The sequence below is a fragment of the Tyto alba genome, unplaced genomic scaffold, assembly GCF_018691265.1.
Source record: "Tyto alba isolate M040663 unplaced genomic scaffold, T.alba_DEE_v4.0 Super-Scaffold_44, whole genome shotgun sequence".
Lineage (NCBI taxonomy): Eukaryota > Metazoa > Chordata > Aves > Strigiformes > Tytonidae > Tyto > Tyto alba.
In genome coordinates, this window is record NW_024881320.1 from 10004102 (window position 1) to 10020547 (window position 16446).

Below are 16446 nucleotides of genomic sequence, written 5' to 3' on the forward strand. Positions count from 1 at the left end.
TGCTCGTCACAGCGCGCTGGCCAATGAAAAAGCGGCCGCCCCGCCTTCGCAGAGCGGATTAGGCGAATTGCCCAACCTATTCCGGGTGTTCGCCAATGGGATTGAGAAAACGGAGTAGCGACACGCGCGGCTGGCCAACCTCAGGAGCACCTCAGCCGGAAGCACCAAGTTGGCTTTTGTTACCATGTCCGCCATCTTTGCCGCTGGCGAGTTGTTTGCTTTGCCATTTTAGCGAGCCCGGGAAATAGGCAGGAGGCGCCGCGTCAACACGCGGTGACTAGAGAAGCGCCATCAGCGGCCAGAAAAAAATCCTCTGCAATGGCCGCAGCGGCAGGTGCGAGCGAGCTCCCGAACTTCCGCCCTCACACGAAATGGCCGCGCTGGGAGGAGGTGAGCAGCGCGCGGCAGGCTGGGAGAGGCCGCGCCGCGGGGGTGGGGCCGGCGGCGGCGGCCGGAGCCGCGTCAGGCGAGAGAGCGGCGCGGCCCAGTCCGGTTTGCTTTCCCGTTGGTGCTTGTGGGGAGCTCGAGCGCTGCCGCTCTGCGCCTCAGCGCCGCCGCCATGGTGAGGCCCGCGGGGCGGCCGGGAAAAGTGCCGAGTCACGGCGAGCGGGCGGGCGGCTGGGCCCCGCGTTCTCTCGGTGCCGCCGGTGGCGGTTCCCGGGCCGTTGCCCGCCCGCGGAGCCTCTTCTCGAAGCCGGCGTGCAGCGGCGCTGGTGCGGAGCGGAGGGCGGGCGGGCGGCTGTCAGCGGCCCAGGGGTGTCGGCGTCTCCTCGGGGAAGCGCCACCCGTCCTGGGGGCTCGGTTGCACGGTGGGAGCCTCGCTTCAAGCGGAATCTAGAAGCGCGCTGCTTCCATTTTCTGCCCCCACACGCAGAGCCTGACGCACAAGTGTTCTCCCTAGACCAGCATGTAAGATGCATGAAAAAAGAGGGGCGCCTTCAGTTGACGGGGAAATCAACCGTGCGGCTAAGTGTAGTTTTAGATAAGGATCCTTCAGTGAATGCTGTAACACGTCAGTATGGTGTAGATACCTATTAATACGCTCTTTGTGTTTGTTTTTTTCTTTTTTTTTTTCTTCCCCCTTCACAGTTCTCTTTTAATATGTTTGATCACCCCATCCCTCGGGTTTTCCAGAACCGTTTTTCAACCCAGTATCGCTGCTTCTCGGTATCCATGCTTGCTGGACCTAATGACAGGTCAGATGTGGAGAAAGGCGGGAAGAGTATGTGCATGTTTTATTTTGACTAAATAACCTGTTGGAAGAGTGTTTGTGAATAATATCAAGTAATACAGATTTCGGCCAAGACTGCAGAACATTGTTGAAGAGCGTGAAGGCGTACTGTTGTCTTTGTGCCTGGAGCTACACACCCCGGGTGGGGCTTTAAGAAGGAAAGAGGAGGGGTTTACAGCGTTAGTGTGTAATTAAAAAAACTTACCGAGTGAGTCCTGATTTAGGAGCATTAGAAGAAGACATTCTTCTTTTTTAAAGTCTCTTGTTAAAATTTTAGGCCCATTACGAGCTGTGGGAATTTATGGTTAAGGATTTTTTTTTTCCTCCCATCCTTATTTTACCTTAGTTAGCCCGAACAAAGAGAATAGATCAACCAACTTAATTTGCAGGTTGTCAAACTAATGCTGTTGTCTTGAGTTGACATCGATTTAAGAGCACTTATAAGCCCAAACAAAAAAAAACCTGCTTTTAAGAAACATTTTTCTTGAGCACTAGGTATTGCAAAACCTTGTCTTCTTGGTTTGTGTTGTGGGTTTTTTTTGTTTGTTTTTTGTTTTTTTTTTTTGTGATTACATTCTGAAATATCCATGCTAGCAGGTATACTTGTTGTGATTGATTCTACTGAAATATCTGGCTCAAAAATGAATTTACAGGACATTTTAGAATCTCCTTTTTTAGAGATTTTAGAGAAAGGAATCATAAAATTGTATGCTGTGTTCTCTTTGTACAGTCATACTTTTCCTAATCTTACATTCTTATTAATTTCTGCAGTAATTATGCCACCATCGGCTTTGGATCAACTCAGTAAGTGAATATTTTATTCTGGAATAACAATGTTAGAAATATGAGCAAATATGTAAGCAAATACCATAGTATTTCAATTATTTATTAAGATCTTACTTAAATAAAGAACAGGAGGTTAACTAGTTCAAAAAATGTATTTTGGAGGTATTTTGTCTGTCTTTGAGTACAGACGTCTGGACTGTTGAGCTACCCGAGGCATGAATCAGTCTTTATTAACTATTAATAGCGTACTCAGTATAATGGTAACAGTTAATCTAGTAAATTCTTAATCTCAACCTGCTTGTTCTAAACGCTGTTGTTTGGAGCAAAACATAAAGACAAAATAAGTGATAATTAACTTTGAAATGGGGAAGATGATGACTGACTCAATAGAATAAATGGTGTTTATTAGCTTTTTTAACTGAGAGTTGCCCTCCTCACCCCCCACCACAGCTTTAGCCTTTACTAATTTCTCAAAAAAATTCTATTAAGTTGGGATTTAATTTTAAAGTAGTCAGAGCATGCTGAAATTCATAAGGTAGGAGGTAATTGATAATAGTACAAGAATATAACAGTAATAGATTACTCTGCTAATAACCGGTGCTTGCTCATCTCTGAGCTTGGGGAAATGTTGAGAGAGGCATTTAAAACTTAAGTGCAATGACAGCACAGTATTCACGCATATGCATTCTCTCCTGGATTTACAGTTTTGACGAGTTGGGATATCAGCGTAAGGAGAATCCTCTTCTATAACCTAGCCCATTCTCTTGCTAATGTTCAATCTCTGAAAGCTTCAGAAATATGCAAGTGGCTTTTAACAAATAGAATTTTTTTCTCCTTTGTCACCAGGCCGACTTAATATTACTTACCCGATGCTGTTTAAGCTAACCAATAAAAATTCAGACCGAATGACGCACTGTGGAGTGCTTGAATTTGTGGCCGATGAGGGCATATGTTACCTTCCACACTGGGTGAGTTGTCTCGTGCTGAACTGTCAAAACCTGAAGAGTAGGATTATTGAGTTGCCAGTTTAATATTAAAGTGGCAGAATGTTTCCTGAAAGTATTTCCTAGGCTTTGCTAGTCATGTTCCTACAGCAGCTTTCAGTCACAGCTCAGGTTTCCCTCCATGAGAGTTTAGCTAAGTAAGCTAAGCAGGCTGACTTTTAAGATGCACCTGACTGTTCTTCCTGAAGTTATACCATGGTAAACTGGTGCCTTTCAGGGAAGATGATGGTCCCAGAGAAAACAAGTATATGCAAAGAAAGAATTAGAAGCATCAATCTTGTTCATAGTGATTTGTATCTTTGTTTTTGTTCTTGCAGATGATGCAGAACTTGCTGCTGGAAGAGGGAGGCCTGGTACAAGTGGAGAGTGTTAATCTTCAAGTTGCTACTTACTCAAAATTTCAGCCACAGAGTCCAGATTTTCTTGACATCACCAATCCCAAAGCTGTGTATCCTTCCTGTCAGTTATGGAGCAGGGAGCAAGAGGTTTTTTCCCAAATTGGAAAGATGAAGCAGAGCTAGCTTTTCACGTGTGGCTCATACTCTTCCAGTAGTAGGTAACTACTACTGCTCCTTCTGAAAACAAGAAGGATGGAGAGATTATGCACAGAGATGTTGCAGACTGCTGGCACAAAGTGTAACCTGGAGTGGAGAAGCATGAATCTTGGATTAAGGTCCACTGAGTGTGAGTGTCTTTAGAACTGGTGCACCCTAATATTTACTAAAAGGCTGTCTACAGTACTGATGGCTTTTAGACCACCTTTGAGAGACCAAGGATCAGAGCTTTATAACATAGTCACTTAGAGCTCTGTTGTTGCATTGAAAACAAATGTTTCATCTTAACATAATCCAAAGATTAGAGAATGCATTGAGAAACTTCGCTTGTCTAACTACTGGGGATGTTATTGCCATCAACTACAATGAAAAGGTACGGTATGTAAGGAATGCTTATTTCAGTTGTCTTGAAGCTATTTGAAGGGAAAGGCTACGCTCTGCTTTTCTTACTTATAAGTTGAGCTCTTTCAGGCGAAACCTTAACATATTCATTACTGTTTCAGATCTATGAGCTTCGGGTAATGGAGACCAAACCGGATAAGGCTGTGTCCATCATAGAATGCGATATGAATGTAAGTTAAAGCTGACATGGAAAGTCAGCTTTTACTGTGTCCTCCCAAAAGGAGAGGGCATCTGGTTCAGTGAAACCATTCTACACCAAGCACCTCTGATGCTGCAGGAAAGATAAAATCTGATGGGATGGGGAAGATGATTGATTTGAGAGTACTGTATGCACCTTTGTAACCACATCTGTGGTCTTGAGCTGTACTTCATATACCATCAGGTGACTGCAGTGGGTGGAATTTAATGTCTAGACTCTATGTGTTCTATAATCTGAGTTTTATTTAACAGCCTTGTCTTGATTCAGACTCCAGTGATATTGTGGGGTGCTGGTTTACTGCTCTGTTTCAATTACATGCTAAGACTCATTCCTGGGAGGCTTAGTCTTTTTAGTTCTGAGTTAACATGTTTAACAAGCAAACCTCAGGTTTTTCTTGATCAGAATGGAGTGATAGTTTATGGAGTTGTGAGGAATAGTAGTATAAAGCTTATGATTAAAAGAAAAATATAAATCATGTTTATTTTCATGCTTCGTATGTAAATAGGTGGATTTTGATGCTCCCTTGGGGTACAAAGAACCAGAAAGAAGTGCTCAACATGAAGAATCCACAGTAAGTTAAGCTTCTGTTCTTCAGAAACGCATTCTCTAGAAATCAGCCTTGCTTGTGATGGAGCAGTGAGCTCCAACATAATTTTTTTTCCTGAAACAATTTCTTAAGACTAAACTTTACTTACCAGATGCTTTTGTTGGTGTTACTTAGGAGATGGTTGTTTACCAACTGTTGATTTCTGAAATTGATTATTTGAAAGTTTTGTTTGGTTGGAAATACGTGGGACTGTTTTCATGTGTTTTGCATATCACAACATGAACATGATGACTTTACAGTTTTTTTTCCCTCACAGGATGTTGAAGCAGACCACAGTGGATATGTGAGTGACATAGGATTTCGTGTAAGTCCCCTGTTTCTTCTGGTTTCTGAATGTTGTAAAATGGTGAGGGAAAGTTGTTCCAAACAATTGCAAAATACTAGTACCTATTCTTAGAGGTTGTTCTCATTTAACTGTTGGGTATCTGCAAATATTTTGTGATGTTTGCAGCCAGTAACGGTATGACTTGCTGTCCTTAAAGGAGCACTCAGTAACCAGGAGACTGAAGCATATGTACACCCAGTGTTCATCAGCTTACTATACGTACTAAAAAGAAACGTGCTGAATCAAAGAACTAAATAAAAATGATAGTAAGATTTTACAGAAAATAGTATCCCTGTGCAGTGTTCTTTCAAATACAAGATATGGTTAAAATAAAACTCATTATGTGTACATAGGCATTCTCTGGTTCTGGGAACAGATTGGATGGCAAGAAGAAAGGTGTTGAGCCTAGTCCGTCGCCAATTAAACCAGGAGACATTCGAAGGTATGTCCATTTCATTCAGCTGTCAGCAAGTGAAGGATCAGTGTTTGAGTGGAATTGTTTGGGTTTTTTCTGCTCCTGCAATATAAACAAGCTAAATTCCTCAAATGTTTGCATTTAGAAAATAAATAGTCTAATCTTCTAGACTGACTATGACATCCCTGACTTCTACAGGTGCAGATCCTAAGTTAATGTTGCCAAAATGCCCTCAATCAACTCTGGTTCTATAGAAGACAAACAGGGAGAGGCAGCACGTCTAGTCTGTCCTAGTGGGCTGGATCCAAGTGATGCACAAAAACCCGGCCAATTTTCTAAAGTAAAATTTGGTGTAGAGAGAAATCTTCTTTTGAGTTGGGTGGGTAACCAAAGCCAAGCCATGGGTGGGTTTAGTTTAGTTTTGTTTTGTTTTTTCTGAGAAGGAAAGTTCTAAATTCAGACTTAGTGTGCAGGAGTGTGCTTCCTGTGGTGGTCTGTCATTTACATTTGTCACAATAAAACTTCAACCCTTGTGGAAAAGCATGTCTATGGCCCTGTGGAAACCACAGGCTGCATGGAGACATGCCCACAGCCAAGCTTCTGCAGCAGCTTCAGTATCTGATTGTTTGCTTCATGTGATGTATGCCTACCTTCAGAAAATAATTCAGTGGTTTAGAGTTATTTGGTAATGAACATTTGCAGCCAGTGTCAGTACAATACTGACGGACACAGAACAGGTCTCACTGTGTGCAGTTGGATGGTGGGTATAAAATTTCTTCTTCTGTTTTTTTCTTGTTTTCCAGAGGAATACCCAACTATGACTTCAAGATCGGTAGAATCACATTCATTAGAAACTCACGTCCACTAGTTAAGAAAGTAGAAGAGGTAAATAAAGTTGGATTCTTCCCAATTTTGCACAGCATTAGAACTGCTGTCCAAGTTTGTGGTTCCTCTCTCCATACTTGATTTTTCACAGTGATTTCTGTTAAAATATGATAGTAGTTAAAAGGTGGTTTGAGTTAGGTGAAAACAACCTCCAGTGTCCTTGCTTACTGATGTAAAAAGATTGGCCTGATAGAAGTTTAATAAGACAGCATGTACTTGTTTCAGTTGGCTGAAAGGTCGCTGAAATGCTCGGATTTTATTTTCAGGAAGAAAGTGGTTACTATGTAGATTAAAGATGTGAAATGTCTACAGTCAGTTAGTGCTCTGATGGCATGTTCTTTCTAATGATTGTTCAGCTTTCCTCACACAGAAGCAGGAACCAAATGGTAACAACCTTTTTTCTTTTTCCTTTTTCCAGGATGAATCTGGAAGCCGGTTTATTGCCTTTTCAGGAGAAGGACAGTCCCTGCGCAAAAAGGGAAGAAAACCCTAAGATGTGGTACCTTTAGTCAGTCGGGAGGAAAATAAAATAACAATTGCAGCATATTGGATCTTAGTTATTGCAGTTAAGAGGATAGATTGTTTTGCAACACAGGAGAGCTTTTACTGGTTTTGGTTTCACATTTAGAACCGGAGCTATCAGACTGTTGAAAATTAAGTTCTAGGAATTCTGAAGGAGATTTTTGTATGTGTTGTAAAAAGGGAAAAGTATATCTTGGATAGATCTGGGAAGTAAAACCAATAAGGTCTACCTTACTAAAAGGTCCAGTTCTTAGATTACATCTTCCCCTCTTATATCCTGAATGATGATGGCCTCATGTTGCTTTGTGCTTGATATTTTTCTCCCTCTAGATATATATATATATACACATATATATATGTCACACTTTCAGGTAACCTTTTTGGTGTGGTAGAAATGAAGGCTAACACTTGGGTGTTGAAGACTTACGAGGAGGGAGTCTCTTTGATCTTAGCTTCTGGTGTTGGGTTATAAATCATTCTAAGTAATCTCCCTGTAACTGCTTTTTATATTTATAATTAATAACATGCCTTTTACTAGTTCAGATACAATAATGTACTGTAGCAATCTAATGGCACGTGTAGGGAGAGGTGAGACCCATCTGCCTGAGCTGGTGAGGGAGCACAGAGCTGCGGTGTCGGTAATAACCTGTGCCTCCTTTCACGTGCTGGCCCGTCGTTGAGCCTTTACATGGGTAACAGAACGGGGGCAAGGATACCCCTGTGTGCCCTCCTCCAAGGCTGAGTAAAGGTTCTTTGGTAACCAGACTGCGTCCCTCGTGTGGTGATTTCAGCAAAAGAACCAAGATGGGGGCACTGCCCCTTGTCTCCAGCGCTTTCTCTGGTCGTGCACCCCCACCTGCGGTGGGAGGTTTGGGGGGAAAACGGGTTTTTTGCGGGGGATGGAGCGAGAGCGGGTGGGGGGGGTTGGTGAGCTTCTCACGTGCTGTCCTCCGAGCCCCGCCCACATAGACAGCCATGGGCTCGCAGGACCTGGGGGCGGGGCGGCCAAGCCGCGAGTTTTGTGCCGCCCCTCGCCATTGGCCGGACGCGCGGCTTCTTCCGCAAAGCGGGGCGGGGATTGGCGGCGGCCTTCAGGCGGGGCAGCATGGCGGACGGCGAGACCTGGCGGGTGAGCGGGACGGGACGGGACGGGACGGGACGGGACGGGACGGGACGGGACGGGACGGGACGGGACGGGACGGGACGGCGGCTCAGCCCGGGCTCTCTGTCCGCCCACAGCCGCCGCGGTCGTGCGAGGACTACTGGTGGGAGTGGAAGCACTGCCGCGGGCTGCGGCACGCCTTCCACCACTACTACGCGCACGGGGAGCTGCCGGCCTGCGACCGTTGGCGGGACGACTACGAGGCCTGCCGCGCCTGGGAGAGCAGGCGCGACGCCGCCGCGCAGGTACCGCCCGCGCCCCCGGCCCGCAGCCGGGAGCGGCCGTCGCCGTCCCGCCCGGGTCGCTGTAGGCCGGTGCTGGTGGGACGGAAACCCCGCAGCCGCCTGCGGGCGAGCGGCGTCGGCACAACGGGGAGGGTTTGGAAAAGAGTTGAGGTGGGCAAGGCGGCCTTAACATCCAGCGGGAGTAGTTTCAGTGTTGTGTTGTAAAAGCTCTTGATGTCTGCTACTCTAATATTCCCTTCCTAATATGAAAAGCTGCCGTGTTAGAGGTAAGAAGTATTCCTGGGGTGTCCAGAAATGCTCCTGGCTCCAGCTCCATGAACACTGAAAGAGAGCCTTTCCACACAGGGTGCAGCGTAACCTCATCCTTTCAGCCAACTAGGGTAACTTCTGACAGGGAGGGTAGCACCGAGTAGTAGTTCTCTTTATAATGGAGGAGTCCGAGGCAAAATATAAATGTGACATATTTAAGAGCTTGTATCCTGGCTTACTTATATAGCATTTGGCACTTATATTTAAGCATGATCATTTTCTTTTCATCATTTTTGAGGTAAAGCTATTTGAGATAATAGTCATGTCACAAAATAAGCTCTCTAAGAATCAAACGTCAAACATTTGTCAAGGTAATATTTTTTTCCTGTCTTTCAGGAAGCTTTGTGCAAGAGTGAAAGAGCTCGAGTTATGGAAAAACAGAAATATGCTTCAGTGTGGACTCTCAGGAAGACACCACCCCCTGACTGGTATCTTCCACTTGACCAAGACAAACCAAAATAGCAAGGCTGTTTTTCTGTGTTCCGTCAGTAATGTAACATACAATGTAGAACTATGTGGGGTTTTTTTCTTCCATGTCATCCTGAAATTATATTGTAGCTCTGCCCTGCAATACTTTAGTACTCATTCAAAAATACTGAGAGTTTATTTAAACACCCAGTATTTTTTTAAAGGGAGAAGTGATGTCCTTTATTTGATTCTGATCTCTTACTACTGTCTTATACTTTAATTTCAGTAACTCAGTAGACAACTCCCAAATTAGTACATACATAACCAAGCTCCTCTTGCTAGAGGAGGACCTCTTCCCCTACCAGCTGGTGTTACATACTTTTGAAACAAAGTACCCGCCCCAGGCCTGCCAGATGGGAAAACAAAAGCAAGCTGGGAGTCCTCCCTGCCAGTTCAGGACAATCACAACCACTGGCATTTAAAATGCATTTCCAAGATTCCTTATTGTTGTGGGTTAAGATCTTCTCACCTGGTGGGGTGATGCAGACCCTGAAACTGCAACCCTGCTCCTTCGTGGAGCTGCTCTTGAACGGTGATGTGTATTGATGGCAGTATTCAAAATTACTACAAAAATAAAGGTTTAAATATCTGAAGAAAGATCTGTTTACAGTCTTCATCTCTCTTACAAACTTAGTTACAATACTTACATGGCAATATAAAAAAAAAACAAAAACAAAAACAAAACATTTTGGCTTTGTAATGGTGTATTTTCCCTCTTATATGCAAAAGTACTTCACTGAAGTCTTAAAAAGGCAGTAAACAGTCAGCTGCTACCCCCCCTTATAGTACAGATTGTGATGTGATGACTGTAACATTGTTTTCTCATAGCATAAGAATCTTCCAAGTTATAGTTTATGTAGAACCAAAAGATACTGCTTGGGAATGTATGGAGGGATGAGAGATAAAAGACCAGAAAGATAAAATACTCTGTGAAATACTACTGCTTTGTCTTGTTCTAGCATGGCACAAGTGTAAGGTAGTGTATTTTTGTTGGGTGTTTTACTATCTAGAGAGCTGTTAAAAAACCCCAAACAAACAGATACTTCATTAATACTTTTTTTTTTAATCACACACCTACAGTATTTTAACCTGCAGTAGGAATTGTTTATTCTTATTCCATTCTTTCCTCCTTCAGTTGGCTGAATAGCTTGTGCCAGATGAACAACAAACTCCTCCATCACTGCGTATACACTTTGGTGATATCTACACATTTTCCTTCAGGAGGATCATAACCAGGAAGTGGTGGGGTATAATTAGGTCCATCTCTCTCAAAGGGGAAAAGCCCTTCATCTCGTCTGATTGCTGCCTGGTACAACTCCTCGGATTCAAGGCGTAGTTCCTTTAGTGCCTCTTGCTGAGCTTCTACAAGGGTCTGAATTGCTTTCTTTTCTGCCTTATCTTGTTTCATCTTAAACAAAGACCACTTTTTCATAAGTAAAACTCTTCTTTCAGTCTCCTCAAATGACAGAGGGGGAAGACTTCGCACCCTGATAAAGAATAAGGTAACACTGTAATAGAGAAATAGCCTGTACCTCAAAGAGCAAATTTTAAAAAACCCTACCACCAACCAGAAAACCCCTACCAAACTCAGAGAATACATTTCATTCATGCAGTGTCTGTCTGTGAGGTTTTCCAGTCATTCTAACAGGAAATTCATCTTACTATTTTCTCACTACTTTTAGCAGGAGCAAATAAAATTTGCTTTCTCCATTTTTGTCCAGGTAGAGGTAAATGAGGTTTTGTACCAAGGCTGGCACAATACTGCAGTCTTGCAGAGAAAGAAATTAACAGTGTTTCTACCGTGAAATACAGTCTTACTTACCTGCTGTTATCTGAGTACTTAAGTGGTGTTACAAAATCCTCAATTGGAACCATTTCTGGGGCAGCTTTTTCCAACTTTTTAATTTTCTTTTTCATACGATCCTTCTGTGCTTGCTCTTTCCTTACATCCACTTTCTTCTTCTTCTTCGGTTGTGCTCTACAAGGAAAATAATGATGCAAATCTAAGAAGATATTTTGTTATTTAATTCAACACCAACAGCTTTCACTTCCGCTTTACTTTTCCAAGGACTGTTCCTTCCCATTGCTTAATTTGGTCCCTATTATAAGTTCTACCCATTAGCTTTTTTCATGTAATTTCCAGAAGACTGTAATATGTCTTGTGAGATTTTCTGCAGAGAGAACTACCTGCCTGAGAAAAACCACCTCCAATTTTGTACCGAACATCAGAATGACCTAAGGAAGTTCCACAGAAATGGAACTGAAATTGTGTTGCACTAGCTCAAAGTGCAGCAGAGCAGGTAACAGGTTTCTGTAAATATTCCTGTCATCTCACATTAAAGAAGAGAATAAGCAGTTATGCATCTAAAATTCCCACATTTGGAACCAAATTCAGGTGGCAAATGTTACTGTCCTGTTGTACTTCTCCACATAGATCCAGTATAGGCAAGATAACGTACGGAGTGCTCTACAAACACAGACTAATCCTCACAGTGGACCTGTGGGATATCCCTCCTGCCCTGCAGACCAAACAGCCAACCTTTATGGTGTGAAGCATTTTCTCCAATGGTGCCTAATAGCTACCAGAATAATTTAAATTTGCATCAGACCAAAACATGGATAATAAAATGCAACACATACATAAACGTGGGCTGTCTGGTATACCACTTTATAGTAAAGTACTTTTGCTTCAGCTAGGCTTTTGTTTGCACTGTTGCTCAAAAAGGAATTCTGGAGCACAGCATAAACCCAGACATCTCCAACCACACTCTGTGGTAGAAGTAAATACAGCTACACACAAACATAAAGCAGTAATTGTATAGGTTACCATTAAACTCTCCTCAAGAGACCAACAGTTCTTCACTTTTACATATAGTGACAAAAAAATCAAACATCTATAGTTAAAAGTTAATTTGGACTTGGGAAAATCTGTGTTCCCCTAAGGATGAAAACACCTTGACATGCTCCATAGAAGCTGCACTCACCTCACAGGGAGCGATGCCCCGAGGGCCAGCAGCGATGTCTGCCAGTGTCTTCCTCTGGAGGGAACCGCCTGGGGCAGCCAGGAGCTGGCAGGGGAAAAGGAACATAAAGCGTGGGCTGCCACTGATCTTCACATCATTGACTCTGCACAACACAAGAGCTATTTACTGGTTATAAATTTACAGTAACAAGTATTGAATCATCTTTTAGCTACTTAATTCATGACTGTATACAGTGTTTGCCCAGAGATGATATCCTCACACTCTCCAGTGAGGTAACTAAACCCAACATTTGGGCTGTTGAATCCATAGGGTGCCAAAGGGGTGAAGCTCCTACATCTAAGTTTATGAATAGGCTAGAGTAATTTATTCTTATATTCTGATAATGGCCTTTTTGCTGATGCTGGGAGAGGCAAAACCATTGCCGTGCACCCGAGGAGGCAGGAGGTGCCGTTTCTCAGATCTCGGCGGCTGTCACGAGAGGGAGAACCGGCCCAGGTGCCCGCGCTCCAGCTCCTCAAGGTGCGGAACGCGGCCCGCACACCCCACACCCCACTCCTGGCCCGGGCCGCCAGGAGAGCCCTGGGGACGGGACCGGGCCCCAAGCGCTTTGCTGTGCCGCCTCCCCGGGGGCCTGCGGCGGGGCGGGCGCGGAAAGCGGCTCGCCGCCCGGCTCAGGGCCCTACCTGAACCCGCGGCTCCCACGGGCCGCAGCCGCCAACATGGCTCCCCGCTGCTCCCGCGCTCCGGGCCCCGCCTTCCCTGTTCCGCCTCGCAAACGTTCCCGCCCCGCCGTCATCGCCCGGCAGGGGGCGCCCGGCAGCTCGAGCCCGCCCCGGAGGCGGGGCGGCGGCGCCTCGCGGGATCTCGCCCCCCGCCGGCCGGAGGCGGGGGAACGCCGGGGCTCGGGGCCGGCTGTTTCCCGCCGGGCCGGTTTGGCGGTTGCCAGGCGCCGAGTTCCGGCGTTGCCGGGAGCCGCCGGGAGCCTGAGCAGGGGATGCGGCCGGGCGGCGGGGGCTGCGGCACGGGCGGCGCCGGGGCATGGAGCGGCGCTGAGGCGGCTCCGGCCGGCGGAGGGGGCGGGCAGAGCGGCGCGCAGCGGGGGCCCATGGTGGCCGGCGGCCGCTGAGCTCCGCCGCTCGCTCGGCCGCGGAGGCAGCCCGGGCGGAGCCGCCCTGGGGTCCCGAGGGCGGAGGCCGGCGGGGGCCCCGGGCGGGAAACAATGAAGCTCCTGAAGCCGACCTGGGTCAACCACAATGGTGAGGGCCGGCCGGCCGCGCCGCCGGGCAGCAGGTGCCGCGGGGCCGGGCGGGCAGGTGCGGCGGGGCAGCGGGCGGGGAGCGGGCCGCGGGTGGGGGCCAGCCCGGCGGGGCGCGGCACACGCGTGGAGCGAGTTTGAGGGCGGGCGAGGGGCAGGGGGAGCTGCCGCCGGGTGGGGAGGGCGGCGGGCAGGTGCCTCCGGGGAGGGAGCGGGGAGCAACAAGTTTTCACCTCCCCCGGTGTGACTTGTGCGGAGGCAGCGGGCTGGGAGGCTCGCAGGGGGCTGGAGGTGCGAAAACGAAACGGCGATTTCTAGAGAAGCGTGATTTCCGATATGCAGAGTTTGGGTGGCGAGTGGGCTCGGCTGGGGCCCGTCCTCCAGAAGATGGCTGAAGGGTGCCGCGCCCGCGGCCGTTGGAGCCGCGCTGGGGTCGGCCGCTGGGACCGTTCTCGCCTGGTAAAGTCTGTGTTCGCAGGGACAGAGCCAGCGCCCGGGCTCTGCAGGGCGGGGGGTGAGGTGCTTTTACCTGTCGGGCACGAGTGTCGGGCAACTTCGTGCTCCTGAAAGTGGAGAGGGATAGTTTGAATCAAGTGTAGTCTGTGCAAAAGAGGAGGCTTTTGTGCAGCCATCGAGGTACCCCTCGGGATGGACAGATGCGGCACTGACCGCGGTGGTCGCACATCGCTGGGTCAAGTCCAGTGTTAAAGTCCACAAATGCAGTAAACGTCAGTGCTTGTCATCTGTGCTGTTGTTGGCCATGGGGGGAAAAGATTGTTCTGATAGTACTTTGAAAACAACTCCCAGAACTTATGTAGTATCCTGTCTGCCACTCTGGTGATTTTTGTGGAGATTTTGAGAGCTAAAACACTTTCAGAATGAAGTGCTGATATTGATGGAAGGCTCAATAGTTTCCTGCTATGGTGAGTACAGGATAGCATCAGTGTTAGGTATTTACACTGCTTATGATGAATTTCCGGGCTAATACCTGTATTGTTCCTGGCAAAGCAGTGAGAAGAAATCTAATGTGAAGAGCTCACTTCTGTTTATGCAAGTTTTGTCCTCAAATTCATGACTACACCTTTATTTCAACTGCAAATTTTATACCCTGGTATAATTGTCAACAGTTGGACTCATCTAGCTGATTGATATCTAGAATAAAACCAAGCTGGAGACCAACTTATTCACCTGGAAAAGCGTGCTTTGTGTTAAAAACTGCAGATGTAACTTTACAGCTGCCTTTCTCTGTGTGTTGTTGTCTTTTTATTCATGTTGCAGATTTTAAGAACAGTAACTTAAGCCTCCAGTTGCAATTCACATGTATCTTTACTTGACCTACTCTCCGGGGGCACACAGTCAGCAGATGGACCTAGCCTTTTAACGAAAGGTTGTAGTGAACTGAAAAAAAAGTGGAAGTACTTTTTATTTGAGATGGTTTTTACATTTCTGCTTGGTTAATCTAAACAAATGTAGCGTTTACAACTTAATCTCTGGCTGCCTATTGACTGACTGTCCTGTGCTTGTCTGGATCTTCAGTGGGAACACACGAGTAGCTGAGTAAAACTTTTGACCTAAGTCTTGTGCAGATCACAAAGATTAGATCTGTAACTTCTTGCCTTATTTCTTTAATGGGTGTACCTTTTGGTAGGGGTATATATTTGAAATGTAGCGAGTTAAAATACATCTAACCATTGCAGAAAACAGTCTTCAGCCAAGCAGTTTGCATCTAGGCTCCATTTATAAAGCCCTGTGATACTTCACCTAGTGGATAATCCCCCAAACGGTGCCTCGATAGTCCCACATTTTACTCCCATTTCTGCCACTGTCCTGCTTGGATGAGTTTGGGCAAGTCATATTGACGTAGTTTCACCACCTGCAAAAGAGACATTCATCACTGGCTTCATTTGTAAAATGCTTTAAGGTCTGCTAACATATACAGGACTATACAACCTTATCCTTGGGGCAGGGCGTGCAGGATAAAAACTGGTGAGTTTAATCGGCCTCTTTTAATGTATCTGGGTTCTGGATCCTGCAGGCATCACTGCATGCAAGTAGCCTCCATCACTCTTAATGGGCCCACCTATTTGCTCTGAAACCTCTCCAGAAATAGGGTAAAGATAATTTATACTGTGTGTACTAGAGACTCGTTGTGGTAATTTTTACTCCTTTTGTTTTCCCCACGGGCACAAGAGGCTGCTTCGCTGTTGTTGGTTTGTGAGTGAGTCCTGATAGCAAGACTGGCTCTTCCGCACACCAGATTAAGGTGCTGTCATTCCAGCCTTTTCCTTTCCCCACGCAATTTTGGGATTTGTACTTTACTGAACAGAGTAGAATGAGTTTAATGACGCTTACAGGCATATGTTCTCCATGAGATAATAGACATTAGAAGTTAATGTTGTAGCTGGGAAATTCAGTGCACCTGGGAATTGTATGCTGCTCAGGCAAGATGCTGTGCATTTACGGTAAAAGCACTTTAACATATTTTGGCTCTACAGGTTTTTATCTTGGATTTCTTAATATCACTTTATGCGAGTACTTATTGGAAATACTTATTCAGATGCATTTTCTGTAAACTTTTCACACTCTTAATGTTGGTATATTAGATTTTGCATGAAATTCTCATTATTGTATTCTTCCATGTGTCTTTGACCTAGAGCAAGGAAAAATACTGAAAAGTGCAATCTAATAGTGAGGGCAGGAATGGATGACTAGAAGATACAGATGGTGTGGTTTACTTCTCTTTCCAAGTTTTCTATTCAGTACCTCTATAAAGATGCATCACACATCCAACAGTTGTATATACATATTAGGCGCGCAGGGTTTGGAGAGCCCTGGTGCTTAAAGATGGCTGATGCAGGCAGACGCGGAGCCCTGCAGCAAAGGAGGTCCCTTGCCATTCTGAGAAACCTGTGCAAGCTGCACAGTGCTGTTCATGTATAACTTGTAGAAGTTGGAGCCTGCTTTTGTTTAAATATAGGCACGGAGTTTATTACCTCTCCAAGCTGTAATGGTGGAATGCAAATATTTGAATTGATTTGTGAGTCATGTTGGATGTTATGTATCAGATGGGCTGGAAGCAAAATGAATAGAAAC

The 16446-nt window shown here is 45.7% G+C and overlaps 4 protein-coding genes across 6 annotated transcripts in view; 3 read left to right on the forward strand and 1 right to left on the reverse strand.

Moving 5' to 3' along the window:
* Positions 1 to 356: 356 nt before the first annotated feature.
* Positions 357 to 7695, forward strand: UFD1 (ubiquitin recognition factor in ER associated degradation 1). 2 transcript variants are annotated; one of them, XM_042805423.1, is made up of 12 exons: positions 357 to 562; positions 1090 to 1196; positions 2003 to 2035; positions 2864 to 2985; positions 3339 to 3469; positions 3876 to 3948; positions 4079 to 4147; positions 4682 to 4747; positions 5040 to 5087; positions 5462 to 5550; positions 6327 to 6408; positions 6827 to 7695. In XM_042805423.1, the coding sequence occupies exons 1-12, from the start codon at positions 372 to 374 to the stop codon at positions 6899 to 6901; spliced, it is 1086 nt and encodes a 361-aa protein (XP_042661357.1). In that variant the 5' UTR covers positions 357 to 371; the 3' UTR covers positions 6902 to 7695. The 2 variants fall into 2 exon arrangements, with proteins under 2 accessions (XP_042661357.1, XP_032864287.1); XM_033008396.2 differs by having other exon boundaries at positions 454 to 562; positions 1090 to 1222.
* Positions 7696 to 7985: 290 nt separating this feature from the next.
* On the forward strand, positions 7986 to 9711 carry CUNH22orf39 (chromosome unknown C22orf39 homolog). Its single transcript, XM_042805425.1, has 3 exons — positions 7986 to 8059; positions 8170 to 8337; positions 8983 to 9711. Exons 1-3 carry the CDS (start codon positions 8036 to 8038, stop codon positions 9106 to 9108), a joined length of 318 nt encoding a protein of 105 aa, XP_042661359.1. The 5' UTR covers positions 7986 to 8035; the 3' UTR covers positions 9109 to 9711.
* A 446-nt stretch (positions 9712 to 10157) lies between these two features.
* MRPL40 (mitochondrial ribosomal protein L40) lies at positions 10158 to 12894 on the reverse strand. The gene is made up of 4 exons (XM_033008436.2): positions 12782 to 12894; positions 12099 to 12182; positions 10937 to 11092; positions 10158 to 10601 (listed from the first exon to the last, which is right to left on the reverse strand). The coding sequence occupies exons 1-4, from the start codon at positions 12892 to 12894 to the stop codon at positions 10292 to 10294; spliced, it is 663 nt and encodes a 220-aa protein (XP_032864327.2). The 3' UTR covers positions 10158 to 10291.
* Positions 12895 to 13018: 124 nt separating this feature from the next.
* The window catches only part of LOC104364171 (protein HIRA), a 39396-nt gene continuing 35968 nt past the window's right edge, over positions 13019 to 16446 (forward strand). Inside the window, exon 1 of one of the 2 annotated variants that reach the window (XM_042805453.1) lies at positions 13019 to 13354. In XM_042805453.1, the coding sequence (XP_042661387.1) occupies positions 13318 to 13354 (37 nt within the window). In that variant the 5' untranslated portion in view covers positions 13019 to 13317. Of the gene's footprint in view, positions 13389 to 16446 lie in introns of both variants that reach the window. The other variant, XM_042805454.1, reaches the window with a different exon arrangement.

Coding starts and splice junctions, on each gene's coding strand:
- UFD1 (XM_042805423.1), top strand. CDS start 372: ATGGCCGCGCTGGGAGGAGGTGAGCAGCGCGCGGCAGGCTGGGAGAGG. Junction 1,197..2,002: donor CTTGCTGGACCTAATGACAG/GTCAGATGTGGA, acceptor TAATTTCTGCAG/TAATTATGCCACCATCGGCT. Junction 5,551..6,326: donor AAACCAGGAGACATTCGAAG/GTATGTCCATTT, acceptor CTTGTTTTCCAG/AGGAATACCCAACTATGACT.
- CUNH22orf39 (XM_042805425.1), top strand. CDS start 8,036: ATGGCGGACGGCGAGACCTGGCGG. Junction 8,060..8,169: donor CGGACGGCGAGACCTGGCGG/GTGAGCGGGACG, acceptor GTCCGCCCACAG/CCGCCGCGGTCGTGCGAGGA. Junction 8,338..8,982: donor GGCGCGACGCCGCCGCGCAG/GTACCGCCCGCG, acceptor CCTGTCTTTCAG/GAAGCTTTGTGCAAGAGTGA.
- MRPL40 (XM_033008436.2), bottom strand. CDS start 12,894: ATGACGGCGGGGCGGGAACGTTTGCGAGGCGGAACAGGGAAGGCGGGG. Junction 11,093..12,098: donor GGGGCATCGCTCCCTGTGAG/GTGAGTGCAGCT, acceptor TTTTCCTTGTAG/AGCACAACCGAAGAAGAAGA. Junction 10,602..10,936: donor AAGTACTCAGATAACAGCAG/GTAAGTAAGACT, acceptor ATTCTTTATCAG/GGTGCGAAGTCTTCCCCCTC.